The following is a 14,255-nucleotide window of genomic DNA, read 5'->3' on the forward strand; positions in this document are numbered from 1 at the left end:
TTGTGTAAGTTATAACTTGTAGAATACTTATTCCTTGGTTGAAGACTGTCAATCTTTTATTTTAAGGTCATTATATGGTCAAAACATATTGAGACTTTATAGTGAATGGCTTCTAGCTCTGTTCTGTCTTTCAACTGTCCTGTTATGTTTTCAACATGTAACAAGCAGCAGTAAGTCAAACGCTTCTTTTATTCAACACACTACAATTCAGCTGGCCTCATTCTCATTGTCGTCAGTTGTTTTCAAATATCTGCATCGGTTTTGTCAGAAACCCTGGAGCTGATGGCCCATTGGAGGGATCAGGAGAGAGATAGAAGTCCCAGTCCACCTCCTTCTCCTCCACGACGAAGAGCCAGAAGGAAAGCTCGGGATGGCTTGCCACAGAAGAAAAAGGTACGAGCCCAAAAGAGTAGTCTAAATAAGACCCCTTTCAAAGAGCGCCTTCAGCTATTCTTTTTCATATTTCAACTCCCAGCAGTGCTCCTTTTTTAAAATACTTTGTAAATATTTTTTCTGTGGGTGTGTCTCTTTCTCTCCCCCCTTGACCCCACAGAAGCGTAAGTCGAGAGCAGCAGAGACTGCGCCAGTGGTGCCTTCGCTGGGTGCGGCCAAGAGTGACGTGGTGCCCGGCGAGCCCCCCAAACTGCAGCACATGTACGGGGTGGACGCCTGGAAGAGATGGGTCCAGTGGAGCAAGACCCAGCCTGACCTGGAGAAGCCTCGATTTGGCTGTGGGTCTGCTCACTGATACACTTGTGCATGCACGTGCACACACCCCCTGCCCTGACCATATCACACTATATTATAACTATAGACTATATTAGACTATATTATAACTATTAATTTCCTGAAACCCCTGATATCACACATTTTTGTTGCTGTGCTTCTTAATTTACTGCATCTTTATTGGATTAAACCTGCCTCCTTAATTGCTTCCGGGAATCATTTAACTCGGTACACTGAATAACGCTCTGTTCCCCCTGTTACAGCGCGGCCAATGGAGATAAAGGAGGATGTTTTAAAATGCACAACAGCAGAGCTGGGCTACGGTCTCTGTCGGTTTATTTGTGAAGTTAAACGACCCAACGGCGAGTCCTACAGCCAAGACAGTCTTTTCTATCTCTGCCTCGGCATCCAGCAGGTAGGACACACACATTCAAACACTCTCACTTCTTCTGATAGTATCATTCTGTTGATTGCCTCTCCTTCTGCAGTACTTATTTCAGAATGGGCGCATGGAGAACATATTCACTGATCTCTTCTATGGCAAGTTCACCCTGGAGATCACCAAGCTGCTGAAAGACTTCAAACCTACCATAACCGCCAGTGGTAAGAAAACACAAACACACACTGGTAAACACAGTGTTATAACTCAAAGGCTGTAATAAGGCCTTTTGCTTACTACACTGTTGTGAATGACCAACCACTTGTCGTCTGTCATCCTTCACCTTATCTCACATTCTCCCCCTCTCTTGCGTTCCTTTCATGTATTTGAGGGTGTTGGGTTTGTGGTATGTGTTATTAGTATGCTTATTGAAAGGTCTTTAATGTTGGAATCTCTCTCTCCCAGGCTACCTGCACTCGCGGGTAGAGGAGGAGTACTTGTGGGACTGTAAACAGCTGGGGGCCTACTCTCCCATCGTGCTGCTCAACACGCTGCTCTTCTTCTGCACCAAGTTCTTCCAGTTCAAGACGGTGGCTCAGCACCGCCAGCTCTCCTTCGCGCACGTCATGCGCTGCACTAAGTCCATCCATGACAACACCAAGTCCAACTTCCTGCGCTTCTACCCGCCCATCCCGAAGAAGGACCTCGCAACTGAGACAGCAGGTGCTTTGCCTATTTGGTTTTCTCCTCCTTCGCTCTATGGAGCATGTTCAGTTGCAACAGAAACTGTATTTGATTTCATTCTGTTTTTATTTGAAACGCACAATTGAATCATTGAATTCATAAATGTACCTTGTATTTCATGATTTCAAACTGAATTGGATAAATAGTGCATAAAAGTAATGTAATTACATTTTCAAATATAATATTTATATATTCAGTTTCAATATGGTCGGCATTGCATTCATTGTCTGTATCAAGTTCATAAAACTATAATTAACTTTTCTAAAGTTTAATTTTCAGTTCTCTAGATTAATTCAAAACCAGAGACAAAATCCTGCAAGGAATGGTAGAAGAGAATAGATAGAATCAAACGATCTGTGATAACAGGTCTCTGGCAGTTTCTGAAGCCAATTATGGCATGTTACATTTATTTTCTTCCTATGAATTTTACTCTAGCGTTTGAACCGTTTTGGCTAAGCTAAGATTCTCTGGAATTCCCCTCTGATGCTCACAGAACGTGCAGGACGCGTTAGGACTGTGACAAAAACAGCAATTTGATTTTGCCTACTAATCTAATTGGCACTTATGCGTCTGTAGTGACAGAGCTATAGCGGTGTTTGTCAGACCATGAGACATCCCGAAAATCGGTCTTCTCACAAAAATGTCTGTAGTGTCCGAACGTACAACTACCCCTCTATGGAAAGATGAGACTCTCTCGAACGCGATGGTGTTATTCGTTTTGCTGTACGAACGTTTGGACCTACTCATTACAGGGTTTTTCTTTATTTCTACTGTTTTCTACATTGTAGAATAATAGTGACGACTTCAAAACTATGAAATAACACATTTAGAATCATGTAGTAACCAGAAAGAGTTAAACAAATCAAAATATATTTTATATTTGAGATTCTTCAAAGTACCCTTTGCACACTCTTGGCGTTCTCTACCAGCTTCACCTGGAATGCTTTTCCAACAGTCTTGAAGGAGTTCCCACATATGCTGAGCACTTGTTGGTTGCTTTTCCTTCACTCTGCGGTCCAACGCATCCCAAACCATCTCAATTGGATTGAGGTCGGGTGATTGTTGAGGCCAGGTCATCTGATGCAGCACTCGATCGCTCTCCTTCTTGGTCAAATAGTCCTTATACAGCCTGGAGATGTGTTGGGTCATTGTCCTGTTGAAAACAAATATAGTCCCACTAAGCGCAAACCAGATGGGCTGGCGTATCGCTGCAGAATGCTGTGGTAGCCATAGACATGCTGGTTAAGTGTGCCTTGAATTCTAAATAAATCACTGACAGTGTCACCAGCAAGCACCATCACACCACCACCTCCATGCGTCACCGTGGGAACCACACATGTGGAGATCATCCGTTCACCTACTCTGCGTCTCACAAAGACACGACGGTTGGAACCAATAATCTCATATTAGGACTTATCAGACCAAAGGACAGGTATCCACCGGTCTAATTTCCATTGCTTGTGTTTCTTGGCCCAAGCAAGTCTCTTCTTCTTATTGGTGTCCTTTAGTAGTGGTTTCTTTGCAGCAATTTGACCATGAAGGCCTGATTCACGCAGTGTCTGAACAGTTGATGTTAAGATGTGTCTGTTACTTGAACTCTGAAGCATTTATTTGGGCTGCAATTTCTGAGGCTGGTAACTCTAATGAACATATCCTATGCAGCAGAAGTAACTCTGGGTCTTCCATTGCTGTGGTGGTCCTCATGAGAGCCAGTTTCACCATAGTGCTTGATGGTTTTTGCGACTGCACTTGAAGAAATTTTCAAAGTTCTTGAAATGTTCCGCATTGACTGACCATGTCTTAAAGTAATGATGGACTGCTGTTTCTCTTCGCTTATTTGAGCCGTTCTTGTCATAATATGGACTTGGTATTTTATCAAATAGGGATTTCTTCTGTATAACCCCCTACCTTGTCAAAACAACTAATTGGCTCAAACGCATTAAGTTCCACAAATTAACTTTTAACAAGGCACACCTGTTAATTGAAATGCAATCTGGTTGAGAGAATGCCAAGAGTGTGCAAAGCTCTCGTCAAGGCAAAGGGTGGCTACTTTGAAGACAATACAATTTATTTTGATTTGTTTAACACTTTTTTGGGGTCATTTTTGGGGAATGAGTAGGTGTCAACTTTTGACTGGTACTGTATATATTTGATGAACTTGAAATTATAGTTTGTAAACTTGATACACAATGAATGCAATATCTACCATATTGAAACTGAAAGTGGAACAGACCGCGTTTTAAATACCGTAATTGCTGGACTATTAAGCGCACCTGAATATAAGCCGCACCCACAGAATAAAAAAAAAAAAATGTATTTTGTACATAAATAAGCCGCACGTGTCTATAAGCCGCAGGTGCCTACCGGTGCATTGAAACAAATTAACTTTACACAGCCTTTAAACGAAACACGGCTTGTAACAAAAATAAATAGGCTTTAACGAAACACGTCTTGTAACAAAAATAAATAGGCTTTAACGAAACAGGCTTGTAACATTTTTTTTTTTTTAAATAGCAGTAAACAGTAGCCTACCAAGAAAATCCTTGGTCACTATCTTCCTCCTGTGCACTGAAACCACTGAAGTCATCTCCTTTGGTGTCGGAGTTGAATAGCCTCAGAATTGCTTCATCCGATGTTGGATCGTTTTCATTGTGCTCTCCTCACTTTCATCCGGAGGCAAATTTCCCGCTGAGCTTATGCTGCCCTCTTCAATACGCAGCAGCTCCACGCTGTCAGGACCCACTGGCAGACTTGACCATAAGTCGCTCTTCGCATGCGGCCCGTTTTAGTGAAGGATTTCTCCCCACTTGTCATCCAATCCATTTTCTAGTTCGGGCCATCTGCTTTTCTTTCCTCTGAAAGCTTTTGTTGTCTTTTTGCACTAAGTCAGTTTCTCACGCTGCTGTTTCCAACGTCTTATCATCGACTCATTAAGGCCAAGCTCCCGTGCAGAAGCTCTATTTCCTTTTCAAACAGCCAGATCGATCGCCTTCAAATTGAAAGCTGCATCATATGCATTTCTCCGTGTCTTTGCCATGATGAGGGTGACAAAATGACTACCGTAATCAGAATGATGGAAAGTTTGAGCGCGCTCGATTTACTTCACATTATGTGACGGTACTCAGTTTTTTGGCGGCATGAATTTGTGAAAGCGGGAAAAATCCATAAATTAGCCGCGTCATTGTATAAAGCGCAAGGTTCATAGCGTGGGAAAAAAGTAGCGGCTTATAGTCCGGAAATTACGGTACTTTGCAGATTTGAAACAAATATACAATCATGTCAAAAATAGGTTTAAAAATAGGTTATTTAAAAAATAAAAAATACAGTAAGGTATTGTTTGCAGAATAGATGGATGCAGTTCAATGCATGATTAATATAATTCACCAATACATTTCTTGGTAGTCCCCAAAATATTGGTATCAGGTTGTAAATCACAGCTGGCCTGGTGCAGTGTTTGCTGCCGCCACCCATTCGGGATGCACTGTTAGTTTCAATGACTCAATATTTTGAACAAAAACGGACGACTGTAACTAAGCATCTCAATACAATCAAACTAGCCAGGGCTGATAACAAATCAGTCATAACTTGGCTAATACGCTAGCGTATGTGTCTCAAGGCCCGCCGGCCGAATAGGACACAACAGTTGTCATCTACTTTATGAAATTACAGCAACATGCGCTTGCGTCATCCGTGAATTGAACTTCAATTGCGCTGCTTTTGTTTGTCCCGTTTACAGCACTCAGGGGAGGGTGAGTGTACAGACACATGCAACACACAGTCCTAGCTAGGCTACTCAAATGTTAGCGTCTGGCTTCGGTTTTTAAAGCTTGACAATGGATAACGCCAAAAACTAAACCTGCAACAAACACCATGCCAAGTAGAAACATGTAGGTCTATTACAGCAACATTTGAGCAGGAGCCTAGGCTGGCTACTCTGCTACAAGACATTTTGAGTGCACCATACAGCAAGGCTGCATTCAACCTCACTGGTGATCCATGCAGTGCAAAAAAATATTAAAAAATTGATATTTGGAGGGGAGTTGTTCAATGCTTTTTGATTGGGGTCGCAGCATATTATGCGCATTTGCAAGCATAGCAGCAAAGGCTGGACAAATATTATTTATCTCTTTAGTTTTAATATGTTAAGATGCTATATACAACATCCTATGTACATGAGTGGACATTATAAAGAGATATATTTTTTCTAATAAAACCATGGTCAGTTTGTCGCAGTTTTTTGTTGTTGTTGGTCAAAACAAATAGGTTATGTCTGGTCTGCGAATTCGTTGTTTTTTTTCCTCAATACGGCCTGATTGAGTTTGACAACTTTGGACTATCTATTTATGTAGCTAGCTATTTATTTAGCAAGCTAATAACATTGAGCCTTAAGTGTGAGCTGCTGTTTTTACTAATGGAAAAAGTACAATATAGATCGCATTTGATTCCTATGTAATCGTGGACCTGTATGTGTGTAGCCGATGCAGACGGTGTGGCAGCGAAGAGGAAGAGGGAGGAAGAGGAGAAAGAGGAGGTGCTGGAGATGATGGAGAACAGTGAGAATCCCCTCCGCTGTCCTGTCCGATTGTACGAGTTCTACCTCTCCAAGTGGTGAGTGACACACGCACATACTGCATGCCTTTAATCTCCCCATTCTGCAGGCCAATCTAACCAAGTAGTGTAACCTCATATCTTGTTCTTGAAATTGCTTTTCAAAACGGCTTTTCTGAAATCTTTCCTCATATCATTTAAAAACTAGCCACCTCTAACACAGAGCTCTCCTTCTCGCCCTCTTCTCTCCAGCTCAGACTCAGTGAAGCAGCGCACCAACGTGTTCTTCCTGCTCCCGGAGCGCTCGTGCGTCCCCAACAGCCCCATGTGGTTCTCCTCCCAGGGCCTGGACGACCACACCTTGGACACCATGCTGACACGCATCCTCACCGTCAGGGAGATCCATTTGGGAGACCCCCAAAGAAACGAGCCCCAATCCAAGGACCCTGAGTGGACCCCTGACCAAGACAGTGACGAGACTGATTGACTATGAGGAGTGGTGCGCACACACACATACATAGTTAGAAGCTCTTGTTTGCATACATACACACACACACACACACACATATAAACTACGGGTTTATCCGTAAGGACTCCAGCCATGTGTGAAGAGTAGTGTGTTCGCACACCTATAGACTGAGAATCTGTCGTGTACACAAAATGTGTGTAAACGCAATTATGAACTGACGCTCAACCACACAACTGGGACTGAAGAGACACTGTTCATGCTGTCTGGTCTTTCAAAATCAAGTGGAGGAAACCGTAGAAGGAATCACTTTAAGAAGAATCACATTACTGCATTTGTGGTTGTGGTCAATACCATTTAAATTCCAGTCAATTACGAAAGTGAACCAAACTCCCAAAATTTTACCAATTGAAAAGCATTAAAGAGAATTTGAATTTTAGTGTACTTCCTGAATTGAAATAGAATTGACCCCAACCCTGGTGAGCATAATTGTGGTCATAGAGAGAAACAAGTTTGGTTAACAAGATCTTTTCAAGTTCTTTCAGTTCACAATACGATGCAATGCTCTCCAGCCCTATTCAATATGTACTCCGATTGGGAAGACGCTTTTAAGACGTTGCCTATCACATTGACTTCTGCTATATCTGACCAAGTCCTTTCTAATGCAGAGTTCGTATTTCTGGGATCACTACAAATATGAGGACGCTTTGAAAATGTTGGTTTTTATTATTACAGATGTCATTCAGCCATGTCAACAAAGTTGTTTGCGTGGTTTTGTATGTTAAAGGATATATCATGACTATTTCTGGTATTTGCTGCTGTTTATGGGAATGAGAACATTGACCAAACGCAGAGGGATATAACTAGCTGTCAATAGTGTTGTCCAAGTCCATTGCCTACTAAAATTGGTGGGAGACAGACCCATGCCATTTAATTGTCTATTGCGTTATATTTGGAGTCATTTGAACTTGCCAAAATGCTTTGTCATATTAGTGCTCCCACATGCATACAGAAGAAAGCATGTATAATGTTGTTTGGGGGGATAACGTTGTCACTGTGTTTCCCTATGTAGAACATCCAAACACTTGTGATTTGGTGTGATATCAGGAATAAGGAGAGAACCCTGAATCCTCAAAGTGGAATTAGAAATGACTATGCTATAGTTTGAGGCCATATTGTCAGTTTATCTGCAAAGACGAGCAATTTTACATTAAGTGCTCCCCCATAATGGTTCACAGAGGTGAGTCTCTTCGACTTTGTTCTGAGAAACTTTTGTATCAAATATTATTTTTAAATAAATGCCGAAAAACTAATGTTTAGTTTTTGAAGATTTATTTATCCAGTTAATTCCAGATTGTTTTAAAATAATACATTTCTTGTGGTCATATGATTTAGGCGTGGAGATCTGATCAATTGTGTTAGCCAGTTGAAGGTGGCTAGAATCACACCCTAGCAGAGTATAAAACAGTAACTGTAAAACTTCACATACAGTAAGACGTCAGAAACCCCTTAACTCCTCATTCATCAATGTTAGCAAGAAAACAAGTACTTGATACTTTGGTACTTGAAATGTACTTTGGCTTTATGAGCACATTTCAAGACACTTGGCAGTTTCACAAAGATACCGTGTCATGCGCTTGACATAATCACATTTTGTCTGTTTGGTAAAAAAACAGCTGACGTCAAACCAACTCTTGGGTATTTCCAACTTACGAGGTACTTTTCTCCCATTCTAGCACAGTCTTCACCATTTGGGATATTGTCTTTGGACTTCTCTACATATCAGGCTCATGATTACCCCACTGGAAGATAGAGTAGAAGGATGGGTAACGCATAATCGGAGGAAGGACAATTCATACGATCCATGTCCTCAAACAAACTACATTGTTTGGATAAACCTTTTGATTTATCTTTTTTTGGGGGGGGATCTGTCATGGAAAAGACTTCAAAATATACTTTAATTGAAGCAATATGTGTGACTGAATGATCATGCTTTATAGTTTTCATCTATAGTGAATGTGTCACTAGTTCAATACAATATTCTGTCCTTTTTATTTGGCGCTAGGGATGTGTTGTCTACCTATAACCACGCTCCCTCTTGTTCATCTGTTAACCCAATCCAGAGCTGGTCTTCAAGGTAATGGATCTTTGCACCAACTTGCTCATCTAAAAATGTCTTTAAAAAAACATTATAAATCATTTCTGAATGCTACTTGTTTAAGTAGAAGACATGCAATGGTTCCTTGAATGATTTTCGCATAGCTCACATGTTACCTTGTGTAAAATGGGCAGTCACAAACTCCTCTATCATAAGTATAGATATGAGGCTAGAGAATATGGTGCTGAAATACAGATTCAAATAACCGGGATTCTTAAGCAGAGCTATCATACAATGTAAAGCCCCGTTTAGGCCGTAGTGAAATGAGCTATATTGTACTACTGTACTGTATTACACGGCCTGTCAATAGTCAAACTCGTCCTGTTTGCGATGAACAGCCCCCCCACATGACACAGTTATCACGACTATGAGTCCAGGCCACTATCAATAAAGAAGTAATGGTACTTTCCCAGCCAACAGCACATTTCCGATGTTGTTCACTCCCTGTGTGATTGGGAAAATAAATACCCCTAAATGTTAATTTCAGTGTCCTGAATCAATATATTGTGTAAAGGCCCATATCAAAAGGGAATATAACATGGAATATGAAACGTTCGTGCGTACTAGAATCTCACTCACCCGTGTTTGTACAGCAAATGGGTAGAATTCTCAATTCCTTATTTGATTTAAAAAACGGTTGACAATCAAGCAATAAAGTACCTTCCCCTTTTCTCTTCTGAAGGAATCATTTATAATTTGTAGAGTATGAAATCATCATTTCCTCATAACACTGAAGCAGTTAAGGCCATAACGTGGTAGCACTGTTGTCTAATACACTTTAGGGATGAAAATGTCACTGAGTTCAATTGAAATGTTCTATTGATGACAGACAAAACTATTATAGCAGAGCATACTCGTATAGAAAGCTGATTGCTCACCTGCTGTTAGATTTTACATGAAGTCTTTGTGATTTTTAAGAGCTCTGTTCTCGGCTTGCATATCTTGTGGCTCACCATTATCGATTGTTAAAGCTAGTTGCAAAAATACATACAGTCCCATCAGAAATAAGTAGGAGCTTGACCCATCTTCTCTACATCCAGATGCATCATGTCAAAAGCACTTATTTGAGGAAATAAATGACAATATTTTGACCCATAAAGCTCATGTGATAGAATAGTGCTCGCTAGTCAATTCTCTACATCTCACTAGCCAGCTCCTCCAGAAGGGTCAACGCTCACAGACAATTCTCAGAACAATGACGGCACGCATCAGAAGAACACCGAGAGTCACCGGAACCACTTTCACAGAGTCCCATCCACATACTCTGACCTTTGACCCCACTTGATGTTGGGAATCAGGGTCACCAGCTGAGGAGACAGATAATTAATATGATGAATTAGACTACCACCAACCTATAGCGGATTTATTATTTGGTTCGACATTATACAGTGCATTCAGAAATAATTCAGACCCCTACCCCTTTTCCACATTTTGTTAAGTTATTGAGCTCAGGTGCATCCTGTTTCCATTGATCATTCTTGAGATGTTTCTACAACTTGATTGGAGTCCACTTGTGGTCAATTCAATTGATTGGACATGATTTTGAAAGGCACACACCTTTCTATATAAGGTCTCTCAGTTGACAATGCATGTCAGCGCTAAAACCAAAACCAAGTCAAGAAGGAATTGTTGGTAGAGCTCCGAGACAGGATTGTGTCGAGGCACGGATTTAGGGAAGGGTACCAAAGCATGTCTGTAGCATTGAAGGTCCCCAAAAACACAGTGGCCTCCATCATTATTAAATGGAAGAAGTTTGGAACCATCAAGACTCTTTCTAGAGCTGTCCACCTGTCCAAACTGAGCAATCGGGGGAGAAGGGCCTTGGTCAGGGAGGTGACCAAGAACACTGATGGTCACTCTGACAGAGTTTCCTCTGTGGAGATGGGAGAACCTTCCAGAAGCAGTGGTGTGTATTCATGGGTGCCAAGGGAAGCCAGGCTTCACATAAAATAATTAATATTTTTCTCTGTTTCATAATTTTCCTTCAATTCGCAAGAGGCTGAATGTATCTCACAGGAGAAAGCATCTGACCGAGTGAAACAGTGCCCCTCTGTCTCTCTATGTGCAGGCCATCTATCTGATGCTGTCTGGTCCAAACGAGTATGACATTGTTGCGGCTCGTATAATTAAAGGCAAGGGAAGGCAGCGAGCATCTGGTCTCACTTGACAAAAAAAGTATTTTTAAAAATGGCCTATCAGTGTGGAGCTAAAATGAGCGAGCTCAACTGTGAATGGTCCTGGCGCACCAAAGCAAAGTGTCAACAGAAGCCAGCTTGGATTTGGCGTCACTCCTATCAAATTCCATTGAGAGCAGACATCATTGACAAACTAATTGTTGCATCTAGTTGTGTTGTTATCCTTTCCTTACCTCCCTTTCCTAAATTAGCCATAGATGAAGATAGGGATTTGGACTTGTGGTTGTACTTAATTCTCTGTACTGGCCAATGATTATAACGGCGGTTCCGATCCTACCATTAATTCATACATTGTTGTGCTCCTGGCCTGAGAGGTATGGAAGTTCAATAGCTAGATGTAGAAGGTTAATGTTAACTAGCTAACGTTGCCCATGAAAAGAAAGATTTGTTCATAAGGGCCTGAGATCAAAGTCAACATACAAACCACTAGGGGGCAATGTTTTTAGATAGGATATCCAGTAACACTCCCTTTGTAGTAGCAGGATCTTGATGTTACCTCCTCTCCTTGGTAGAGCAACATGCTCAATGCCTGTGTATTTGAGGGAGGAGATGGGATGGTTAGCTTCAACAAAGTGATCTGCTACTGGATGGTCAATGTTCTGCCACCTGATTGAGCTGCGGTGTTCAGCTATGCGTTGTTTTAATGGTCTTTTCGTTTGTCCAACGTAGGCTTTTCCACATGAACAGGTGATGAGATAGATTGCTCCCTTGGTCTTGCATGAGATGATCCCCCTAACAGTGATCCCCTTTTTGACCTGTATGTGGGTGTCTGAAGAAAGATGTTTTAATTGTGCTATTGCATGAGCCACATTTGTAGTTCCCATTTGGGATAGGTGTCAAGAGTGTCTGAGTGGGCTCAGGGGGCATGTTAGATCTCACCAAGCTATCTACAATATTTTGACCACGCTTATAGACCACCAGTGGGGGTTCCTTGAAGAGGTATGCGTTTTTGTTTTTTTTTGTAATTTTTTATCTTAATTTTTTGTTGTCTGATTGCAGAATATGCCAGTGCTTTTTCAGGATTGCTTTCATTTTCTCCGAACCCTCGGTGTACTTAGTGCAAAACAACGTAACTGTCTTTCTTCTTTGGTTGAGTTTTTAGTAATTCCTCTCTTGGTTTTTGAGATATTTTCATCATTGCAGCATCAAGAGTTTTGTCCTTGTAGCCTCTCATTTTGAATTTATCTGTCATTTTTTTTAGCATTACTGTCAAAATCTGTCTGGTGGCCAGATTCGCTTAACCCTGCATAACTGGCTATATGGTAGACCATTCTTGAGGGGAAGGGGATGCATACTATCCGTACATAGCAAGGTATTGTGATCTGTGGGCTTTGTGTTTAATAAGTCTGTGTGTAATGCATCATTCTCTTTGATAATCCATCATTCTCTTTGATAATCCATAAATCCAGGTAGTTTATTTTTCTCATCAGTCTGCATGGTGAATTTGAGGTATTCAGAGCTCTCGTTTAGTAGAGTTTGGAATTCATTTAGTTCCTGCTGACTTCCTTCCCAGAGCACACATACATGGGGAAGGGGAGCCCATTGCTACACCCTGAATTTGAAGGAAAAAGTCTGACTCAAAGACAAAGTAGGTATAGGATAATACCAGTTCAGTCTCCACATCAAAAGTGGACAGCAGGGTGTCCTCTGGTATCCTTCCTAAGCCCTCTATCAATGAGATCATGTGACTAGTGTCTTTGACATAAAATGGGAGATTCTCAACCATCGGTTTAATGTGGTAATCCCCAAATTTTGAAATGTTGGATGTCAGAGTCGATTGCTGCTACTTTAATGCAGGGCCAACAGATAAGTTCCTTACTTTTCCCCCTTCTACTTGCCTCTTCCATTTTTCGTTGTCCCTGATTGAGAATCATACTTAGGCAGCCTGGGTTTACATTTACGTTTACATTTAAGTCATTTAGCAGACGCTCTTATCCAGAGCGACTTACAAATTGGTGCATTCACCTTATGATATCCAGTGGAACAACCACTTTACAATAGTGCATCTAAATTTGCGTTTGTTCCACCATTGGGGTGCCAGAGCAGCGAACCGTTTTGACTGGGCTGAGCGGGAACTGTACTTCCTCAGAGGTAGGGAGGCGAGCAGGCCAGAGGTGGATGAACGCAGTGCCCTTGTTTGGGTGTAGGGCCTGATCAGAGCCTGAAGGTACGGATGTGCCGTTCCCCTCACAGCTCCGTAGGCAAGCACCATGGTCTTGTAGCGGATGCGAGCTTCAACTGGAAGCCAGTGGAGTGAGTGAAGGAGCGGGGTGACGTGAGAGAACTTGGGAAGGTTGAACACCAGACGGGCTGCGGCGTTCTGGATGAGTTGTAGGGCTTAATGGCACAGGCAGGGAGCCCAGCCAACAGCGAGTTGCAGTAATCCAGACGGGAGATGACAAGTGCCTGGATTAGGACCTGCGCCGCTTCCTGTGCGAGGCAGGGTCGTACTCTGCGAATGTTGTAGAGCATGAACCTACAGGAACGGGTCACCGCCTTGATGTTAGTTGAGAACGACAGGGTGTTGTCCAGGATCACGCCAAGGTTCTTAGCACTCTGGGAGGAGGACACAATGGAGTTGTCAACCGTGATGGCGAGATCATGGAACGGGCAGTCCTTCCCCGGGAGGAAGAGCAGCTCCGTCTTGCCGAGATTCAGCTTGAGGTGGTGATCCGTCATCCACACTGATATGTCTGCCAGACATGCAGAGATGCGATTCGCCGCCTGGTCATCAGAAGGGGGAAAGGAGAAGATTAATTGTGTGTCGTCTGCATAGCAATGATAGGAGAGACCATGTGAGGATATGACAGAGCCAAGTGACTTGGTGTATAGCGAGAATAGGAGAGGGCCTAGAACAGAGCCCTGGGGGACAGCAGTGGTGAGAGCACGTGGTGCGGAGACAGATTCTCGCCACGCCACCTGGTAGGAGCGACCTGTCAGGTAGGACGCAATCCATGCGTGGGCCGCGCCGGAGATGCCCAACTCGGAGAGGGTGGAGACGGTACTGTTTCGGTTTCACGTGTGTTTTGTGGGTGTTTG

At 42.4% G+C, this 14,255-nt stretch overlaps 1 protein-coding gene across 2 annotated transcripts in view; it reads left to right on the top strand.

The window, feature by feature from the left end:
• The window catches only part of LOC129819668 (zinc finger MYM-type protein 4-like), a 34,625-nt gene extending 26,449 nt beyond the window's left edge, over positions 1-8,176 (top strand). For both annotated transcript variants that reach the window (XM_055876137.1, XM_055876138.1), the window contains exons 22-28: positions 269-393; positions 554-731; positions 990-1,141; positions 1,215-1,329; positions 1,571-1,828; positions 6,325-6,457; positions 6,650-8,176. In XM_055876137.1, coding sequence (XP_055732112.1) covers positions 269-393; positions 554-731; positions 990-1,141; positions 1,215-1,329; positions 1,571-1,828; positions 6,325-6,457; positions 6,650-6,884 — 1,196 coding nt within the window. In that variant the 3' untranslated portion in view covers positions 6,885-8,176. The remainder of the gene's footprint in view (positions 1-268; positions 394-553; positions 732-989; positions 1,142-1,214; positions 1,330-1,570; positions 1,829-6,324; positions 6,458-6,649) is intronic.
• Positions 8,177-14,255: the final 6,079 nt, after the last annotated feature.

This window comes from Salvelinus fontinalis, chromosome 22 (assembly GCF_029448725.1).
Source record: "Salvelinus fontinalis isolate EN_2023a chromosome 22, ASM2944872v1, whole genome shotgun sequence".
Taxonomy (NCBI): Eukaryota; Metazoa; Chordata; class Actinopteri; order Salmoniformes; family Salmonidae; genus Salvelinus; species Salvelinus fontinalis.